Source organism: Lissotriton vulgaris, chromosome 2_1, assembly GCF_964263255.1.
Source record: "Lissotriton vulgaris chromosome 2_1, aLisVul1.2, whole genome shotgun sequence".
NCBI classification, from domain to species: domain Eukaryota; kingdom Metazoa; phylum Chordata; class Amphibia; order Caudata; family Salamandridae; genus Lissotriton; species Lissotriton vulgaris.
In genome coordinates, this window is record NC_141687.1 from 1,073,986,200 (window position 1) to 1,074,008,653 (window position 22,454).

At 45.2% G+C, this 22,454-nt stretch overlaps 2 protein-coding genes across 3 annotated transcripts in view; both read right to left on the minus strand.

Annotated features, from left to right (window-relative positions):
* Positions 1-216, minus strand: part of USP2 (ubiquitin specific peptidase 2) — a 280,374-nt gene extending 280,158 nt beyond the window's left edge. Inside the window, exon 1 of the mRNA XM_086956774.1 lies at positions 198-216. The gene's annotated coding sequence lies outside the window, so the exon portion shown is untranslated. The remainder of the gene's footprint in view (positions 1-197) is intronic.
* Positions 217-7,652: 7,436 nt separating this feature from the next.
* The window catches only part of THY1 (Thy-1 cell surface antigen), a 124,537-nt gene continuing 109,735 nt past the window's right edge, over positions 7,653-22,454 (minus strand). For both annotated transcript variants that reach the window (XM_086956776.1, XM_086956777.1), the window contains exons 4-5: positions 13,274-17,010; positions 7,653-7,868 (exon numbers count right to left, since the gene is read on the minus strand). In XM_086956776.1, coding sequence (XP_086812902.1) covers positions 16,910-17,010 — 101 coding nt within the window. In that variant the 3' untranslated portion in view covers positions 7,653-7,868; positions 13,274-16,909. The remainder of the gene's footprint in view (positions 7,869-13,273; positions 17,011-22,454) is intronic.

Sequence of the window (22,454 nt, forward strand, 5' to 3'; positions counted from 1 at the left end):
AGCGGGTCCGAGCGCCACTCAAAAAGCGTGAAATAAATAACTACCTGCGCGCGGGCCCGCTCCGTTCCATGTTATCGCCTCATAGATGTAAGCACCAGCTCTTCCGGCTCCCAAAATAGAAGCCACTGTCCCAACCCTGAGTCGGAAAAAAAAACAGAACACACACAGGTAATAATTAAAAAGAAATGTCTACCGACCTGTGCTAGCCTTCTCACGGAGTTGTGGGTCCCACCCGCCCCTCGCCACCCTGGGGAGACTCGCCCTGCTCTCCGGAAGGGGTAAGATGGCAGCACCTGCCCCCAAGGGCCCGCCTGTCCGGAGCACCGCTTCAGCGTGCAGGGCAGCTGGAATCCTCTGCTCAGGTTACGGGCGAGGAGGATAAATATAGCGCCTGCTCTGACCTCACTGGGCCACCGCGCGCAGCAGCATTCCGACAGTAGTGGGGTTTGTTTTTAAAGGGCTCGTGGAACAAGGGGTGCTCTGCGTCTGCACGGGGTGGCTGTCCCTAGGCGCTGCCCACAGGGCATGCTGTACATAGCGTCCCAGCTTCACCTCCAAGGGACCCCCAGGACAAAGATAAGCGCCTCTCCACGGGTTACTGACATTTTAATCTTCTATGGGCTGCTGAGCGGCCACCCACTAATCAGAATGGGTGAATAGTTCTCTCTCTCAGTCACAACCACCGGCTTCGTTTTATTGTATACCGGTAAGAATGTCTGAGGAAAAATAGCAAATTCTTGTATTTATTCTTTTTGAAACAGTAAAACTTATATTGGGCTATGTGCATTTCAAACTCCTTAAAATGGTCTGAAAACACAAAGAACTAAAATAAACATGCTACATTTAACAACCCTTGTACTCTCACCAATTCGAATAAGGGTACCAGTGTGCCCTATTCCGAAACCCCCAAATATGAACTAGAGCCTGCTCGTTTTCGCTTCTAAAAGTGTTTAACTTTAAACACAGAAGAGGTCCTTAGAACAAATTGGCCAGTAGGTACGTTAAAGTAGGCCCCCACTTGATTCACAGCCTAAAGCAGCCGAGAAGCACCATAGATTTCAATTGGGTCATGCTCTCAGAAGACCAAAATGGCGGCCCTTCATGGAGTTGTAAAGAGCTCAGCTCCTACTGCGCCCTTATTGGAGGGGTAGCTAGTGCAGAAGTGACCGTGAGAAACAGGAGGGGGGGGGGAAGAGATCTCAGGGTTCGTGAATGGACAGGCCCCTTGGCACCCTGAAACAGGACTTACCCCAGACATAGATTTTCAAAACTTCCAGGAGCGCATACGAAGACTGCAGATGCCTCGTAGAACAGGGCTTGAGGTATGAAAGAGCGGTGCAGTAGGAGACAGCCAGGTATCTGGCATTTATCTGGTGATGGGCAAATACCAGCCTATGAGGAGGCAGCAATTCCCAGAGTTCCTGGCCCTATTGTGTGTGGAGGTGATACCTCATTGGCTACTCATTGTGATGTAATACCACCTGAGCAAAGTGGTTCCAATGGACAGACTTAAGTTAATTGTTGTAGTTAGTAGGCCTGGGTAGAATTTCAATTATGTCAGAGTAATTTCGGTAATTGCACTTTACTCATTGATGCAAAATTACCTATAATGATGCGAATATTCCTACTCGCATGTTTAAGTGTAATTTGGGGGGAAATTTCCTACAGCGTGAGAACATTTATATTTCATATTCATGTTCTGCTGCATTTAGCCCAATTTCTTATGGCCAAATGCATCTGTGCGTCCATTTTGGACAACAAGCTGCATTTTGGCTAAGAAAATAGCGCTTAATGTTGGTACCAAATTGGGGCAATGTCCTATCCCATGCATACATTTAGCTAACACGAATGGCTGCTGTGCTTGCTATCCATGTTCAGTTGCATTTAGCGCTCTTTCTTAGCGCAATCTGCATCCTTGAGTCTATTTTGTACACAATCATGCATTTTGCAGCAATAAAATAGAACTAAATGTTCAGAGTAAATTGGAGGAAAGTCTTACCCCGAGAGAACGTTTAGCGAGCGTGAATGGCTGCTTGTGCTCGCTATTCGTATACGGTTGCATTTAGAGCAATTTCTTAGTGCCAAATGCAGCCTTGCCACCATTTTGAATGTAAGAGGGCATTTTTGTTCTAACAAATAGTGTTAAATGCCAGTAGCGACTGCTACTTAATGGCAGGGAGGGCTGCAGGGGGTTAGGGGGAATGGGGAGGGAATGAAAATAAAAAATAAAAACACTTATCTTTGTGGTGCCGCCGCCTCTTCAACCACTTCCTGGACTCCAGGGCAGGGAGCAGAAACAGAAAGCACCCAGGCTTCCAGATTCCCCTAGCCAATCACGACACTGCTGACAGCAGCGTTGTGATTGGTCTGAGGACCATGGTTCGGTGCTCAGAGAGGGAGTGGGAGCGTGGGCATGTTCTCCACCCAGGCTGTAATGTAGCCTAGGTGGAGAACATGCAAAGTGCGCATGACTGTTTGGCCGGCCCGATACAGCTGGTCAAACATTCATGCGCCCTTAGGAGAGTGCAACCACTCCTCCTTGTTCCCCTGACACAGGCCAGCCCCACCCCATATCAGCTGAGCAAGGACGGAAAAATAAAATGATTATAACAAAGCGTTATTATCATTTTATTTTTTATTTTTCACCTGCTCACAGAGCAGTGGGGAGACGATCCTCCGCCAGAATCACTATTCCCGCGTAATCCTGCGTAATCTCGTTAAATTGTTAAATAATTCTGTGTGATTAAGCTACATGGAATTACATGTTACCCCCACCCCAGTTAGTTAGCAGGCATGGTCTTTATTCAAGAGTCAGGAGCTTTTCAGATAGGAAGGTACATTCTTTAGTCCATGCTAGACATTTAGGTTATAGTCACATCAGACAGGCCCTGTTAGGGCTCTATTCTCCTCCAACTGAAATTAACACACAGGCTTCATCCAGTAACGCAAGATTAGCATTCCATGCATCAGCACATTCTCACAGCATCCACGCGTAACATTCTGCAGCATTCCCACTCAGATCCTACATACACTGACATATTTCAACACTACTTCATCCCCTTTCACCAGACATGCTATTTTACAATATAATCTGCTTTCACTACACACAGGCCAAGCATCAACAAAGACAACAATAGAAACGCGCACTCCTTCTTCGTCTTCCACAAGCAATGCGCATAAGCCCAGGAGCACAATACACTATATCAGTGGATATGCCTGTGTATGCATGGGCTGGCTGGATTTGATTTAGAGTGTTGACTGTGGGTGGTGTGAGGATGTACTGATGCATGTACTGTTGGTGTTAGTGTGTTGGGTGAGGTCTGGAAGTTGATTACAGTGGAGGAGAATAGAGTCATAACAGGGCCTAGCTGATGTGGCTTTACCTAACTGCCTAACATGGAACAAAGAGCTTACATCCTACCTGAATGGCTTTAGACTCCTATGTGAAGAGACATGCCCTCCGAATATAATATTAATACACCAAGGGGCTGGGCCAGCACATCATGTGCAAGGGGCTGGATGGAGTCGATACTTTGAAACAAAAAAACACCAAATTAGATCGATAAAATACGCCACTCCAATGAAAACCATTCATCCAATTTCAACTGGATTTCTTTTTGCCAAAGAAAGAGGGGAGGCAAAAGATCAAGGATGCAGTGATAGGCAGAGGTGGACAAGCCAAGAAATTAACAGGGAGAGTCGAGCCAGAGCTGAACCAGTGGTCCGGCTGCCTCTAAGAGCCCATATCTGAGCCAAGCCTTGGCATGTAAATCATGCAACAAAAATCATGTTAAAATAAGATGAAGGGGCTTCAGTATTAAAAAAAAAGTGTATTCTTTAACATGAAGATGCTTTTCATGACTTCAGATTATATTACTGCATTGAGAACTATTTATTAAAAGAGATAGTATTTAAACATTAACTTAAAAGCATTCCTGCCCCTCCACCGCCCTCCTGATATTGCCATTAGTGAACTATAAGACAAATCAGTTGTCATGTGTACCCTATATATGTGGTGGAGATTTTTATTTCAGAAGGAATACCATTATGGCCTACAAAACAAAAAAACAAGAGGTTTCATGTAGGGCACATCTTGAATATATGTATTTGAAAGTTCTCTTAAATCAGATAATTGTAAATTGTAACTGTGTTCATAAAGCGCTTACTACCCCTGACGAGGACTTGAAGTGCTTTTCAGTGAGTAGCACGCTACTCTGGAACCTAAAAAGGATTAGTGGTGGGTAAGTATAGGGACGTATGTGTTAATTTGAGGAGTGGACATGTGAGTTTATTAGCTGGATTGAATGGGATACTGGAGGGATAGAAGAAGGAAGAGTCTACAAGGTGTTATTTGGGAGATCATAGTAGTAAGACCTCTGACGAGGCATCAAAGCACTTTTCGGCAAGTAGCCCGCTGCTCCGGAACCCAAAGAGGATTAGCGGTGGCTTAGTAAAGGAAAATGTGTGTTAATTTGAGCGGTGGACATTTGAGTCTGTTAGTTGGATCAAATAGGATAATGGAGGGATAGAAGAGGGAAGAGTCTAGAAAGTGTTATTTGGTAGATCATAGTTGTAAGATGAGGATTGGGATAGTAAAAGGAGAGATGGAGGAGAGACAAGTCTCTAGAAAGGGATTACGGGAATCATAGTAGTAAAATGAGGCTTGGGATACATGAGGGAAGAATTTAGAAAGGGTTGCTTGATCATAGTAGTAAAATAGAAGGCCAATATGCTCACTGAGGATGACTACGATTTTTTTTTATATATTTCTTCTACCAAACAACCAAGCACATACCCCAGCCATGGCCAATTTTGATTGGCTGATATGGAGGTTAAGATTGAAGTTGTTGGCATGCTATTGTACTGGCATATCAAATGTGGTGTCTTTTATAGTGCCAGAAAAAGACACTAAATTGAAAGTCATTATCCTCCATACAAGCTATATAAAACGTGTATCGTCTGCTCACCAGACTATTGATGCAAGTGTTAGGAGTGGGCACCTTTGCATCAAGGATTTTGGGAAAACAGCTCCTTTAGTTAGACGGGAACCCCTTCTTTTAGAAAAGCCTCCTACACATTGTACTATTCCTAACGACTATGGAACCCACAATATAATCCAGACAAAGACAAGGGCATGTTGATACCGGTTTATAACAGACCGTGCTCTCATGGCTGGGAGTCAAAGACATCTGTAAAGAATGATACAAGTATGTATACTTCTAAAAATTAAATAGGTTTTTTAGAAAGAAGTAGGATTTAACTGGATTCCCTCCTATATCAAGAGTTGTTTACAGTTATAAGCTTAGGTATTAATTGAATGGTACAGGACACTACAGGTCAAACTGCTTGTATTTTTCAGTGTTATCCTATATATCTAACCCACATATAGTACAATTTAGTTAGTATATAATATTGTATTAACATTCAAATACTTCACATTTCTAGCCATGATTAGCAATGTGAATGGTTTTGCATATTCATTAAAACTCATGAAAAATGTTTCATGCTCCTTTTCGAAAGGGTCTCCTCTTATGCAGGACCATAACACCCACAAACGAATAAGAACTCTAAGTGCAACTTCTGATGTCAGAACTTCTGCTTTCCACCCACTCATTCAGTTTTTTGTTTGGCTCTCCGCAACCACAGGTTAGATGACAAAAGGCAAGGAGAGGTACAAGAAGGTTGTGTACAGTTTTAGAAACAGAAAAAACTGAAAATGGATTGGAATCAAAGAGGAAAAAATGTAAAGGGCAAATTGAGAAAAAAAATGTGTTGGAAATTTTTAGAATTGGTACATGGTGCCCAAGTCAAGTCATATCCTATGGTAATGATACAGCACCAGCAGAATTTGCTAGGCAAACAGCCAGGGTATCTAAATCACACCCTATTGCTAGATGGCTGTACCAGTATGCTTCTGGAGGCAAAGTTAACAAAGATGCCCAATTCTACCCTATTGCTAGAAGACAGTAACAGTAGGCTTCAGGAGGAAAAGTGAGTCAGGTGGAAAAGGAAAGAGCCATGACAGAGATGCTTCCATAAATCTGGGCTTCCCACACTGGAAAATCAGAAAAAGAAAATTGCACCCAAACCCCCTCCACAATCAGAGACTCTTACGGGGCAGAAATCATAATTGTACGAAATAGATAAGGACCCTGGAGGTGCAAAAACAAAGCATGGACATATAATGTATCCTTCTGTAGTCCAAGAAACGGTAAAAGCAAGCAAAAATAAAAATACTATCAAAAAACCTAAAAAAACACACTCTCTCGTTCTTCATTTGAGAAACAGTAGAATGGCAGAAGATCTTTGACTTATGACTAGCAGTCTGTGTCTGTTGGTCGCAGAAAAATACAGTCACTCAGTAACTCCTGAGAAATATTTACACATGTAGTATCAAAATTATCGAGCGCATTCACTTTAAAACCTGTAAAATTGACCATGCATGGATTTTAAAAGAGAAAAAGACGGAAAAGGGACAACGTTACTTGCTAAGAGTTTTAGCAGCAAGCTTGTTGCGCAGGGGGATGGGGAAAAGGAGTGCTGGTGAAACAAAACATTTGCATAGGTTCACACAATTTTGTCAAGTGGGGAAGCCGGGATTTCTTTTTTTACACGTTCAATAGATGAGTATGTGTTTATCCATTTTCTGTGTTACATCAATGCCCTTGTCATCAAATCGCTGTTTTTCATTCTTGGTGCAGGAGGTCACAGCCTTAGTGGCAGGCAGACACATCAGAGCTGGGCTCGTTTTGGGCTCTAGTGGTAAAGATGGCTTCGAGCAGAGCTTTCAGTGGTTCGCCCAGGGCTTTAAGTGGGGGGGTCTCTGGTGGGCTCAGCCCAGTTTTTTTGGGGGGCCTCGAAAGGGGACTCTAGAGGGCTCTATTTTCGGGCCTCAAAGGTCAAAGGTAGGGTGAGCAGACGTCCCAGTTTTTGTTTGGTGTTACTAGTGTAGCATTAAAAAAGTTAGTCGTTTGCATGGAAACCCTGCCAGCAAGTAATGCAGATTGCGAGAGAGGTTTCAGCGCAATGTACTTAATTGCTAGTCCAACAATGGCCTCTCTTCTTGTAGAGACCATTTTTTCATGCTTATGGGTAAAACTCAATGGTCCTCCATTTGAAACGTTTGACGCAAAGCTGTATGTAAAGAGTTGGCAGGCAAAAGGTAGAAGGTCTGCTGAAGAAAATTGTTGTGAGAAACCCCAGCAAAATAAACACAGTGAATATGTTCAAGGGTTTTGGGAAATCCTGCAATAGATTTCTAAGTAATGTACATTTTTACATGTATTTTTTAAGTGTTTGGTATTTTATGGCTTATACTTTAATAAATATACTTTTTTGCCTATTTTATTATCCTTTGCTGGATGTGACTTCATGATTTTCTTAAGCACACATTGCTAGTTATCTTTATTTAGACCACACCCCTAATCGGATAGGCCACACCCCTTTAAGAAATTTACCATACCCCTTTTAGAGCACCCCCAGTTTTTTTCCCACTTAAAGCCCTGAGTTCGCCCAACTTTTCTTACAAGGTCCACAGCTAGGAATGGTATCGCAGAAGTTAGGACCCCCTCTACTTCTCTACTGGCCAAGGGTCCTCTTGTTTTTCTCCCTCCCCATGACAACAAGAGAATAAAAAAAACACACGAGTTGTTGCAGATAGCTTGTGTTTTATTACAAACGCAATGATCCCAACAATGACAGCAAGCAGCAGAAGCGAACAGAGAGTTGGGCAGCCACCAAAGCTGAAGCAAGTGTCCTAGCTTGGAGTGTTGTGCAAGAAGCAAGCAAGCTGAACTTTGTTTAGGGAGGGGAGGGCAAAACCAGGTCGAGCGACCCTACGTACTTCACAGCCAATGAAGAACCTCAACCTTGTGATGACCAGGACAGATGACGACAGGCGCTGGACACTAGGACCCTGTGGGTCACAGGGTGGTGACCAGGTCACCGGACACCACTTCCTGTCGGGGGACAGGAAAGGGCATTATGCAGCAGGACGAGGACGAGGACAGACGTGCCATGACAGACTGATGAGCAACAGAAATAAAGAAGCATCTGTACACCTACCCTATCTGTGTCCCGAGTGATTGCTAACCGTCGTGTATACGACATCTGGCGACGAAGGACGGATCCGGTCCCTGCGTGCAGGAATCCAGAAATCGCGATTTTAAAACCAGGAGCCCACCCTGGATCACGTTGCGGCCAAGAAGAAGAGGGAAGAGTGAAGCGCCGTCCAGCCATCAGCAGCGACGTGGGAGCCCACCCCGACCGCCGCAAAAGAAAAGAACAACAAAGCCGGTAAGCGCCAAGCGCTAGCGCGAAGAGCGCGAAGTTTGAAGAGCCCAAAGCCAGCGCGAGGTCTCGCGAGAGTCTCGGCGGCCATATTGGGGCCAGGCGTGGGAGCCAATCAAAACGAAGAATAAGCGCGGCGGCCATTTTGAAGTCAGGCAGCGCCCGGATTGGCCAAGAAGTCTCGCGAGAGTCTCGACGGCCATCTTAAAGTCAGGCGCGAGGGCCAATAAGGAAGCAGGAAAGTTGGGCGGCCATCTTAAAGTCAGGAAAAGATCGAAAAACGAAGGAAAAAGCGCCGATTACAAGAAAAAAGGAAATAAAAGCGCAGGCAAAGACAAAGAACAGAAAATAAAGAGTAAACAAAGATAGAAAATAAAAGAAAGACTGAAAGAAATCAAAAAAAAGGGGGACAAAAGTGTCACCACACAAAGAAGAATAATAAAGAAAGAAAAAAGGAAATATCAAAAGACATAACCAGAAATAAAAGAGTCTAAAGAAAATGCCAGACACAAAATCGCAGAGTGCACAATTCCGCAGACCAGTGCCTTTCGTCGTATCGGAGCCACAAGTGGGCATCCGGTGGGAAAAGTGGATCATAAAATTTGAACGATACCTGAAGGCGACTGACGTTGTAAATGAGAAGAAGTTGGATTTACTGCTAAACTTAGTGGGGGATGAGGTGGAGGACCTCCTCATAACACTACCACCGAGTGAATTAGAAACCTATGACAAATTAAAAAAGTGTCTGACGGCCAAGTTCGACCCGCAAAGAAACGTCGACTTTGAGAGATATTCTTTCCACATGGCATATCAGCAGCCAGAAGAGTCAATGGATGACTTCGCAACGAGGCTGAGAAAGCTAGTAGCATATTGTGAATTTGAAAAGTACGACAACGAACAGGCACTTCGTCTCAAACTGATAGAAGGCTGCCGAGACACGGAATTTCGCACAAGACTACTGAAAGAACCGATCACCTTGGAGAAAATTCTTGACCTTGCGAGGGCAGAAGCAAGAGCGATGATACAAGCGAAGCAGATGGATCGAAAGGGAGAACAAATACATAGAATGACAGACACCGGCAGGAAAGGGAACTGGAAAGGAGGACACAAGGAACAAGCAGCGAAGAAACAAAGTTCTCAATGCTACAGATGCGGCCTGGAATTCCCTCACAGAGGACCATGCCCAGCATTTGGCCAAACGTGCAGAAAATGCAACAGAAGCAACCATTTTGCCACTATGTGCCAAGGTGGACAATTCAAAAGTGAACGTGGCAGGCCAGGAAAACAAAGAACAACAACAACAAAACATGTAAGGCACATGGACGCGACGGAGAGGAGCTCGTCGGGGGAATCAGAAGAAGAAGAGGAAGAAATAACAAGAAAAGTAGAACGCCTATATCTCATGACCACGGATGAAGGGCATGAAGAAGAACATATCAGGCTAATAGACAGGAAGTCAATAAAGAAGACGGATTGGGTGACAATTGAAGTAGGGCCACATCAAACAAACTTTGTACTGGACAGCGGAGCCACTGAATACGACAAGATGAAGAAGAAGCCACCGCTACAACCATCAAGTGTAAGAGTATTTACATGGGGTGCACAAAATCCTGTAACTAACTTGGGAAAATTCACGGACACCATGACGCACAAAGGCAAAACTGTCGTGGAAGAAATACATGTGTTACGAGGAGACATTCCAGCACCATGTCTACTCAGCAACGTAACAGCAAAAGTAATGGGACTACTGAAAATGATGTATCACATGTCAGAAAAAGAGAGCATACTACAGGAGTTCCCGAAGCTAACGGAAGGACTAGGAAAACTTAAAGGAAAACAAATAACATTACACATAAATGAGGCTGTCAGGCCAGTTGCACAGCACCACCGAAGGGTACCAATACATCTACAACCTCAAGTAGAGGAAGAAATAAAGGCGTTACTGGCCCAGGACATCATTGAGCCTGCAGAAGGACCAACGCCATGGGTGTCCCCAATAGTGGCTGTACCAAAGAAAGACACTACACAGATAAGGATCTGCGTGGACATGAGGATACCGAACACAGCCATCGAGAGAGAAAGGCACCCAGGGCCACATCTGGATGACATGATAAGCTGCCTGACAGGAATGAGAACATTTTCCAAACTAGACCTGTGCAAGGGATATCATCAATTGGAGCTAGATGAACAATCCAGATACATAACGACCTCCTCGCTACAAAAGGCTGAGTTTTGGAATATCTTCAGCAGCAGAAATATTCCAAGAAACGATCAGGCAGATAATAAGACCGATAACGAACAGTCTAAACTACAGCGATGACATCCTGGTCTTTGGGAAGTCAGACGGGGAGCATGACACGGCACTGAGGGAAGTATGTTCACGGCTAGTAGAGGTGGGCCTGACAGTAAACGAGAAGAAATGCGAGCTGGGGAGAGAAGAACTAGTGTTTTTTGGACACATATTCTCACGAAAAGGAATGAGGCCTGACAAGAGTAAGATAGACACACTTGAAAAAGCGAGTGAACCTAAAGACGTCGCCGACGTGCGCTCGTTCCTTGGCCTTGCCAGCTACTGCGCGAGGTACATAAAAGACTTCGCAACGGTGAGCACACCCTTGAGAGAACTGACAAAACAAGGGCAGCCATTTGAATGGACCACAGAGTGCACAAAAGCGTTTGAAGAGATAAGAGCCTCAGTGACAGCAGTCGACCACCTAGAATACTTTGACCCGAACCTATGCACAGAACTAACAGTAGACGCTAGCCCGGTAGGCCTGGGCGCAATACTAGCACAACACAAACCTGGGAAAGACTCACCTCGACAAATAGTAGCATACGGAAGCAAAAGCCTATCCGATGTTGAGAGAGCCTACTCTCAACCAGAAAAGGAGAGCTTGGCGGTGGTATGGGCATGTGAGCACTACCACATGTTCATATATGGAAAACCGTTCACAATAGTGACAGACCACCAAGCGCTAGTGACTATCTATGGCAACCCAAAGGCAAAAATACCACTGAGAATAGAAAGGTGGGGAATAAGGTTGATGGACTATAACTTCAAAATAATACACAAACCAGGCAAAGATCAAAATCCAGCCGACTACATGTCGCGACACCCGCTCCCACATCGGAGTAATAGTACCACAATGGCAGAAGAATACCTCAATTTCATAGTAAAACAAAACACTCCAGCGTCAATAACAAGTTGAGAACTGGAGCAAGAGACAAAAAGAGATCCGACAATGAAGACAATAGGAACGATAGTGAGGCTACAGAGATGGAGACACATTAATAACAACACCATCACAGAAGAAGGAGTTGACAAAGAAGAACTGTTGGCGTTCAAAAAGATAGGCGAAGAATTGTCGGAGACAGAGAACGGAGTTCTGATGAGAGGTTCAAGGATCGTAATACCACTTCGACTACGAAAAAGAACAGTTAAGATAGCACACGAGTCGCATAGAGGAATAGTAGCGACAAAGAAGATGCTGAGAGAAAGAGTGTGGTTCCCAGGACTAGACAGCATGGTAGAGGAAGAAGTGTCACAATGTCACACCTGTCAAGTAACTGGATCATCCAGTAAGCCCACACCGCTGAGGATGTCGGAACTGCCATTGGCAGTATGGACTGAACTAGCGGCGGACTTCTATGGGCCACTGGAGACTGGAAAATACCTGCTGGTAGTCATTGACGAATTTTCAAGATTTCCAGTAGTGAGGGAAGTGGCATCGACATCGGCAAACGCCACCTTACCAGTGCTGGACGACATATTTGCTGCCTGGGGCTCACCACAAACACTGAAAACAGACAATGGCCCTCCATTTTCAGGAGAAGAGTTCCGCAGGTTCATGGACTACCTGGGGATCAAACACAGGAAAATAACCCCACTGTGGCCACAAGCCAACGGAATGGCAGAAAGATTGATGGGGACCATCAAAAGGGCCATCCAGCGAGCAAAATTGACACAGATCTCCATTGGACAAGCGCTGTGTCAAGTACTCTGAGACTATAGGAACACCCCTCACAGCACCACGGGCAAATGCCCAGCAGAACTGGTGTTAGGAAGAACAAGCAAGACGAGGCTACCACAGAGAGAAGCCACAGCAGACACCAACAGACAAGAGATCGCAGAAAGAGACAACAAAGAGAAAAAGAAAATGAAAGAATATGCTGACAAAAAGAGACATGCAGCTGAACACCAACTAAAAGAAGGAGACATAGTAATAGTGAAGCAAACACAGCAAAGAAAATCCGACAGCCCTTTTTCAAAGGAGCCGCTGGTAGTAACTGGAGTAAAAGGGTCAATGGTGACCGCAGCCTCAGACCATCGGAAGATAACAAGAAACAGCTCACATTTCAAGGAGCTCAAAATGGAAGAAGAAGAAAGAGCAATAACAACAGCGGAAGTGGAGGAAAGAGAGCAAGGAACAAACGGAGGAGTGACAACACACAAAGAAGAAGGTGGAGGACCAGAGCAGAGCGGAGAACAAAGACCAAGAAGAGAATGCAAAAAGACAAAGAGACTGCTAGAAGAAATGTAGAGACTCTCTCTCTCTCTCTCTCGCTCTCTCTCTCTCTCTCTCTCTCTCTCTCTCTCTCTCTCTCTCTCTCTTTCTCTCTCTCTCCCGCACCGTCTCACAGGCGTTCCACAGTGTGGGCAAGGACTTGTGCATGGGGAAAGCATTTGGTGTAACAAAGGGGACTTGTGCATGGGGAATGCATTTGTTGTAACAAGGGGGGAGATGTGATGACCAGGACAGATGACGACAGGCGCTGGACACTAGGACCCTGTGGGTCACAGGGTGGTGACCAGGTCACCGGACACCACTTCCTGTCGGGGGACAGGAAAGGGCATTATGCAGCAGGACGAGGACGAGGACAGACGTGCCATGACAGACTGATGAGCAACAGAAATAAAGAAGCATCTGTACACCTACCCTATCTGTGTCCCGAGTGATTGCTGACCGTCGTGTATACGACAAACCTGATGCCTACAGGGAGACCACCGATCCCAGGAATGCTGAAGGGAACCAAAACAGCGAAGTTTGTGATCCAGACGCTTTGCAGGTGTCTGCAGGTAAAGCCTGGCCAATGCCTGTGTATATGGGCGAACGGTCTGTGCCTGATGATACTTTCGCTTATCTGCATGTGCCTTCTCAGTTAGAAACAACTTTGTGCATGGCTGTCCTAGATACAACTTAGCATCTGACTGTCTATGTTCAGTGTTTTTCTGCTGCAAATGTAAGGCCATCTTGTGTATGAAACTGCATGTTTGACATGCAAGACTCCAAACTAAAAATCCTTGGCAGAAACTGACCATCTCCTGTGGACTAGGAATGGTTAAGAGCAAAGTGAACTGTCAGGTATCGTTCCAACGATTCAAGAAAGATGCTCCATTTCTCAGTCTTTCTCCAGCCATATGCCTGAGTTATGGACCTTCTTACTTACCCATATTCACCAGAATGCCAACTGAACTCCTTAAATTAATTTAAGCACTCCCAAAAAACATAAACATTTGACATTATGTCTCACTTTTTTATGTAAATTACTAAATTCAGACTCTTTAACTGTCGAAAAAAAGAAAAGTGTTCTTGTAATCACGGTTAGAGCAATCTGCTGCAAGAAATTGCAAGCTTCTTTTTCTCTTGCCAGTTGTACTGAAACAGCTGTGCAACTTTCAAATCATTGTTCTATATTGGATTCGGATTGTAAATAATACTGTGAGGCCTTAATGCCTTTGTTCATGCCTTCTTTCTTCATGCCTTTGGGGGATTTACAAAGGCTTGCATGGCTGGACTGTGATTTCCCACATGTGGCTATAGCATGACTGTATATGGTTGCAGACATGCTGCTATACACCTCCTTCTGTATTGTTGCTGTGACTGCCGGAGTGTACCTCCTTTGAAAATGCCCATTTATTGCTTTTTTTCTGTGACTGACAGAGTAAGACTTTCACTCGACTACCTGTTTTTTGCAGTTCTGCCCTGACTGCCTTTCTGTGCCACTTAGATGACTGCGTTTGACATTTCTGTGCATTCTGGCTTGTCTGTCTGCTTTGCCTACGGTAGGCCTCCGCTACGTCTTTTGGAAGAAACAACAAGATGATGAAAGGAATGTTCACATTAATCTTAGCCACTGCTGATTGCTTGGGTCCACATTCCAGACCATTGTTAGGTCGAAGCCTAGCGTGATCTGCGCACATGCGCAGTCTCGCTCGCAAGATCTAATGATTTTGAGGAGCTTTTAGTTACGGGCTTTAAGCCCTGCCAATCTTACCCATTGGCCAGCCATTGGGAAAGCGGTGTTCATGACGTACAGTTTTCTCTTTTACAGACGGCCCACTTGGATGGGCTCGTCTGACTTCCTCCTGCCGCCAAAGGTTTCTAAGTCATTTAGCCAATGTTTTTTTTGGTCCTGCTTTCGAATGCTCAAGGCCTGGCTGTGAGAGCAGCAGAAGTAAACTAACAATGTGATGACATCAGACGAACCTGCTAATTTTCTGTCTGCTATCCTCAAAGACTTACTTTGATCAAATCAAAAGAACACGCGTTCCCAAAAGTAGCCCTCACCTCTAGAATGTATGATTACAAGACCTTGTTCCTCTGCCTTCTCAAGATCATTAGGTCCAGACTCCGCAAAATCCATAACTAAGAATCCACAGCACCAGACAGTACACCGACCCACATCCCCTAGCGAGGCTAGGACGTCACAAGAGTCTGGTGCTGGATGTAACTGCAGCATGGTTTCACATCTCATCCCTTATTTCACTCTACTTGCACAGAACATTAAAAACAAAGTCTGTTTGATACAAAGGCCTTGTGTTATCAACTAGTGCGTTATTTCAGCTTTCATGGTTGGTGTATCATGAAAGTTCCAATTTAGGCCTTCAATCTTTACTTTTGCGATGTCCCGCTTGTAATAAAGTTGTTTGCTTATTTGGTCCTGAGCACTGCCAGCCCAGTGCTTAAAATACCCTCATCTAGAGTCAACAGTACTGTGAACATGATCTGCATAGAGTTGGTAAAAAGATATTGGAACCTCTAAGCTTAAACCACAACTCATCTGTTTACCCATGCTAATAAACCATTAAAACAACGTCTCATTTGAAGGAGCCCGAGGCTTTGAGAGGGTTTCGGGGGGGGGGGGGGTGCAATTTGCAGAGATGCAACCCTGAATCAATAGAAAGGCAACAGTGGATTATTTAATTCAGGTGGCCAAGTGGGCATTTCCCCAAATTAGCTAATGGCCATTTGCTCCTGCTCCAGTCCTCCTTCATCTTCATTGGAGACTTAGGGATGTTAGGGGTGTTTTCCTAGCTGACACACCAACTGGCAATCTCTACTTTCAATAGGTTCCATACAGCTGAAGAAGAGACACAATCTCTACCATTCAACTTTCATACTGTCATAAAAAAGACACAATGACTTCTTCACTTGAAGAATTTATGACTGGGTGGCTGCTTGAAGCTCAAGATGCCAACATCTGGATTTCAGCTTCTTATGACATCAAATCCGAGGGCAGACTGCTACCCTTTTTAACCACAAAACTCAATTGACCATTTTCTCATATCTCATTGCTTAATCTCTCATTCTGAAATGCTTGACTACGGGTCTGATTTAGAGTTTGGCAGATAGCTTACTCTGTTGGAACATTAAATATATCCCATCCGCATTATCAGATGTGCATTATATCCTATGGCATTTGTAATAAGGCAGCTGGGATATCCATCAGATTAGTGAAGAAGTAATTGTCAAACTGTACATTTGACCGTACGCTTTTCTACTGAAGAGCCAAGAAAACATACACATAACAGAACATAGCATACAGTTTGCTCTCAGCAACAAGAACCAGGGTCCACTGCAGAGAAGAGGCATTGAAGACATAGAGCTTTGCCATTACACACAGATCCGAACTTCTGACACTACTCATAAGAATAGTGGAAAAGCTTGCATAATGAATATTGAAGGTTCACAGATTGACATTCATTCAACGTCATTTTCCCTGCCAAAGGTGTGTGTTAATTTTTCACAGAAAAAAACGTCTTGTATCATGGACAAATCGCCATTTTACACACTAAGGGCATGTTTTATAATCCACAAAGTGAACTGAAACATAAATATGAGAAATAAATAGGATTTAAAAAACATTTTTTCATGCAGCATGCTTTCGTACTCGACTGCCGAGGAGGTTGTACACAACTGAGCCTCAGTCGAGTTGATCTTCTACCACATCGATCCTCTGCTGCCCTATTCTCTGGGATAGTAAAACATCTCATGCAAATATGCCCAATTTTGTGTTGTTTCTTGTTGATTCCTAATCCAAGAATGATGGTCCATCTTCACGGCTGAAGAAGATTCCAATAATAAAGTTTGGAAGTACTAAGACTTATTGAATTCCACCAATATCCAGTTACCCACCAAGACCTCCAAAGGAAAGGGCATGATGAAAACGTTTTAAAATTATAAAAACGAGTGATGTAGGGATGAGGAGGTGGCGGAAGGTTCCAACATGCTGCTGGCATGTCAACTTTCTCTTGTGACCCCACTTAGAATGACCGTGTGTCTGATCCTCAGGTGTCCCATCCTTTGGTGATTCCGCCACCATCAGCAGATGTTCACATCTACACAATATTGACAGCCTGGAGCAATGGCAGCAGGAGCAGGAAGAGCAGACAGGGTAGACTGATGAGCAGGCTATTTCCACCACACCTCTCCAGGTAGTCTGTTAAAGAAAAAAGAAAACAGCAATAAAAGAAATGCTTTGGCCAGGATATGCATTGAAACATGTCGAAATCTCCCGCATCACCAAGTCCGCTAACTGGGGATAAATAACTGCTTTGACTTGTGGCTTAACTCTAGCAAGGGCATGCAAGCATCATGTACAGAAATTACAATTTTCTGCACCATTTAAAAATAACAGATATTTGAATAATATCATTCACTACTTAACATGCAGTCATTAGACCTCCGTCTTGGGTCAAGCAGTCTGATAAGGAATAACATTGGCAAACCGAATAGTTCTGGCATTGATTGCTAACCTTTGGACTTTGTCAATGCTTGATTTGTCATGGCTTTTGTAAAATTGCAGACCCCGCCAATATAAAAAATATTACTAAAAGCAAAAATATGGGGGTTTCGGCTCTAAAAAGCATCCCTTGTCATAGACATATGTGGCACTGTTGGGAACTAGTTTGTGGATTTGCTCCTAGTGAAAGTGCATAATGCTGCCACTCAGTGAAGTGCACCAGTGGCTGGAGTGGGCTGAACAAATGCCCCATGCTGTAAGCTGCATTGGGTGGAAAAAATGTGAATGATACCATGACAGTCCAACGAATGAAGAGGCTGGCTAAACGCTCTAATATTTAGGTATATTATATAAATGATTATAGTAAATAAAAAGATCTTGGCAAATCCTGTACCTAAATATGTCTTCAAAGCTGCCAGAATCCGGAACTGTTTAGAGCAGGAGGTGGCAGATTTTTTGGGACTAACATCTCAGTAGAATGACCTTCCAAAATCAGTATCTGCAACTGCAGGTACTTGCTATATGCAGGGTAAACCAAGATCGATTTTTCTAGCACTGATGATTTAATGCCCCAAGACAAACAGCTTTAAACTACACTTCCCAGTTTTCCGCGGGCTAGGTGCAACAAGATTGAGTTCCAAAGCCCTAAGTGACCCTTCCTATCAATAGGTGAGGGAAAAAGGCGATTCACATATCACTCCTGGAGGGTGTACGTTCAAATTGCCTGTTTTTTAATTGTGCAAGTTCATCTTTCAGGCTGGGCATCATTGCGAGTAAAGCGCTCTATGGATTTCCTGTTTGAAAGTCATTACCAAGTTATCTTTGCTTAAAGGAGTTTGGTTTGCCCTATGCACATACGCTAGTTTCCTAATTAATGTTTATTCGTAATTAACATGATTAAATACTAATTGTGAATAAATGTGATATTTTTTTCTTTGTCTAGCTATAAGACCCAACGTTTTTTTTAAATTACATGTCTTTATTGATTTTCAGGTTAAATCACAAAATGAGAAACAATAAAAATGAAAACATTGCCTCTTATAGTGCCTGGCTAGGTATGTTATACCTATATACAGTGACGGTTCATTATTAGCTCCATACAATATCTCGCATTGTTCGTGATAGTAGCAATAGTTGGGAAACATCAATTAAAATGTTAAGAAACATTAAGAAGATTCAAACCGCAGCTCATTGATAAATCAAATTACCCTTCCGGTTGTGTTACAGCGTCAATATTGTTGGTAGCGAATTACGCTGTAAGGTACATCTGGAGGGGAGACCTGATATCACGGGAACGGGAAGAAGGTGGCAGGAGCTCAGCATATATAGGTAGCTGGTCTTGGCAATATATAAGATCTTGCAGTCATTCTTTAAATTTGGGTGCCCGGCCTCTGCCCCATCTACAGGTGACACATCGTTTAGCCAATAAGAGCGACAAGGAGATGAATTTCCACATTGTAGCAGCTAGTGCTTCTGTGTATCCCAGAAGTGTGACAAGGGGATCATCAGGGACCTGTGGTCCAGTCATCTGGGCAAGCGCTCCCAGCACTTCATCTCAGTAGCATCGGATGGGGGGACAGTCCCAAGCAAGGTGCCGGAAGTTGGCCCCCACACATCCACAACGGTCACAGCGGTCATTGTCTCTTAGGTGAAGGCGAATCAGTCGAGTCAAGCAGGTGTATAGTAGGAGCGGTGTAGGTATCTGTAGCGGATGATGCGCAACCTGCTGCTTGCAGATATTTTCCCAGTTTGCTGACAACAAAAGGACCATTGATCATCTGTTAGAGGAGAGTTAATCTCTTCCTCCCAGCGGGCTGCGCGCGGGGGGGGGGGGGGGGGGTGTAGGAGCGGTCGTGTTGAGTGGTATGGTATAACAGCGACACAATATGTGTTGGGGCGTCCTTCTGGAGGAGAGTGTGTAGTGGACTCAGATGGGGGGTTTCTGTGGAAAGCCTGGGTTACGGCGCGTACATCTTGTCGGAGTCTAATGTAGAAGAAAAGCTCCAGAGGGGTTAGGGAAGTGTCGCCAAATAATTCCTCACTAGTACGGAACTGTCCGTTAACATAGAGCCCCCCCCAAGTGTGGATGGTGAGTTTCCGAAGAAGTTGTCAGCACCCACCTTCCTGTGTGACCGGGAAGTCAAGTCTACCCTGAGGGGGCTGCAAGGGGGAGTATAGTAATGGTGTGCGGAGGCGGTGGGCCAAGTTCCATCAAGCGCTGGTGGTGCAGTCTACTGTGGAAGCAGCATGGTGCAGAGGCGGATCCTCCATGGGGGCGTTTGGGCGCCGCCCCACTACTTTCTCACCGTGCGAGAAGGCAGAAACAAATAGTAGAGAACTACCATTTGTTTCTGCCTTCTCGCACGGCGAGAAAGGATAAGTTCGAGTTCCTGCTCGAGACAGTGGGAGGGGTTACTCGAGGGAAGGGGGGAGTGGTTTTCCTCACTGTTGTAAATACAGTCTGTTTGGCAGCCTGAGAGGCTGTCCAAACAGATAGTATTAACTGTATTCATAACAGCGGGGAAAGCCGCTCCCCCCTGCCCTCGGGTAACCCCTCCCACTCTCCCTGTTCTCTGTATGCTGCAGCATACAGAGAAATCACGTGGTGATAGGGAAGCCGGCCGAACCAATTGCAGCGCTGTGCTGTGGTAGAGCCAGAGGGGAGGGAGGCTGCCTGGCTTCCTGCATGACGAGTCTGATGAGTCATGATGACGATTCCGAATTCAAGAACTGAACGGCGGCGGGAGTCGGAGCGGACTTGGAGGCGGGAAGCCGGAAAGTTAAGGTAAGTAGTAAAGTTTCTTGACTGTTTGACTTATGACTGTTTTATTATGTATTGAAATGTCTTCCGACCTTTTCACATGAAGCGGGAGGCCCCTCTCAGTTTCCTGCCCTAGTGCCCTTTGATGCTCACTTTCCCTCCGTGTCCCTTCGACAGTCTCTGGAGAGAGAGAGGTGTCGGTGGCCAGGTGTGGATCAGGGCGTTATGGGTTAGACATTGTCTGGTGTGCAGACTCTCTGATGAGTGTTACCACAGAGCCCTGTAAAGCTGCGACAGCTGTCATCACGCCCCGCCACTTTCAAATGTCACCAGCCGCGACTGGCATGGTGTCTCGGACAGCCGGGCGCTAAGATAGGCGGAGTACGTGGTCGGGGTCATGTACCCATTTTCAACGGCAAGGTGAGTCATGTAGGGGGAAATTCAGCCAGTATGCAGCGTAATCGGCTTGTGCACAAGTGAAATATAATCCCAGATCCGCAACTTCGAAACCGGCACTAAAGGGTCTGATAAGAATGTTCCAGTGTATTCTAGGTTGTTTCCCTCCCCAGATGAGATGAATGAGTTGTGTTTTTAGGGCGTTAAAAAAATGCCTGTTGGGGCGTAGGGGATGTTGATAAATAGGTAGAGCAGTTTCGGGAGTATGACCATCTTCATAAGCGAGGTTCTCCCTGCCATGGAGATTGGCATGGCAATCCATCCAGTTATTTTGTCAGCGAGGAGAGTTAATGTGCACCCGTAATTGGCCACCATCAGGTCATGCTTGTTGCGAGTAACTACAATACAGAGATAGGTGACAGTGTCTTTGCTCCATTTTAGGGGATCGTCAGGCATGAATGGCGGAGTGGCATCTGAAAGGGGAAAAATCTGGGATTTCCCTCAGGTAATGGTGACTCCAGAGAGGTGTCCAAAAGAAATGAGGAGCCTTAAGATGGGGTGGAGTCTGTCCTCTGGGTTGCACAAATATAGAGCGAGGTCATCTGCGTATAGGGAAATCAGTAATTGCCTCTCAGGATATACTGAAGCATGGTCACAATAGTGTTGACGGACCTTGGCGGCCAGGGGTTCTATCGCCAGGGCGAACAGGAGAGGGAAGAGGGGGCCCCCTGTCTAGTGCCTCTGGCAACAGTGAAAGCAGACGAGCAAGTACCATTTTGTAGTGTGCTGGCCTGTAGCCCCGTGTATAGTAGGTGGATCCAGCCCAGAAAGGGGTCAGGAAAGCCCATGCGGCAAAGGATGAAGGCTAGATAGTCAGACTCTAGGGATTCAAATGCCTTAGTGGCATCAAGGAAATTGGCCACAGCATTTACATCGGGGTCAATGTCTTTTAAGACAGCGTACAGGGTGTGGAGATTGTGAGAGGTTCCTCTACAGGGGATAAACCCCGACTGGTCTGGGACAACCAGGGCCGTCATGAGGATGCTGATACCGTTTGCGATCAGCTTTGCAGGAATCTTAGCATCAACATTGATGAGGGAGAGGGGCCTATATGAGTCACATTGCGTGGCAGGTTTGCCCGGTTTCAACAAGGATATTATGAGCATCTCTCGCATCGTCTGTAGGAGGGAACCTGTCTCTCGAGCCTCCTCATAAACTTGCCGAAGGAGCGGGATGAGTGTAGTACGGAATGTTTTATAAAATTCAGCCGTGAGGGCGTCAGGGCCAGGGGCTCGGCATGACTGTAGCTGCTTAATAGCAATGGTAATCCCATCATCCTTGAAGTCTATGTGAGAAGAAATTTGCGCTGGGAGTCTCCTAGCCATTCTATTGCGGTGTCCTGAAAAAATGAGTTAAAATCAACCGGCTGTGACCTCTGTGAGGTGTATAGGGCACTCTAAAAACATTTGAAGGTGGCAGCTATGTCTGCCATGTTCCTGTGCAGTTGGCGAGTTTCGTCTTGAATTTCAAGGATGGTGTTGGAGAATCTGGGTGGGCAAGTGAGGGCAGCGAGTGTCTAGCCTGGTCTTTCACCCTCCTCATAGTGGTGAGCTTAGTGATATTTCCCCCGGAATTTACTCCCTGTCTGCTGTCTCCTGATATTCGGTTATAAGGGTTCTCAAACATCCCTGCAGTTCTGGGGATGGAGTGGCCTGTGCCTGCCCCTCAGCATTTCTGATGTCTGTCTCTAGCTTGCGAAGTGTGTTACAGATGTCCCTCAGGATCCCTCCACTCTTGGCAATACAAATCCTCTGAACTGTAACTTTAAAAGCTTCCCATATAGTGGAGTGCTGTGTGACTGAGTTTTCGTTACGGGGGAAGAAAACTATGATTTCTTGTTCGAGTTCAGCCTGGAATGCAAAGTTCAGCAAGGCATGCATGGGTAGGCGCTAGGATAGGTATGGGGATTCTTCGTGAGGGGGGA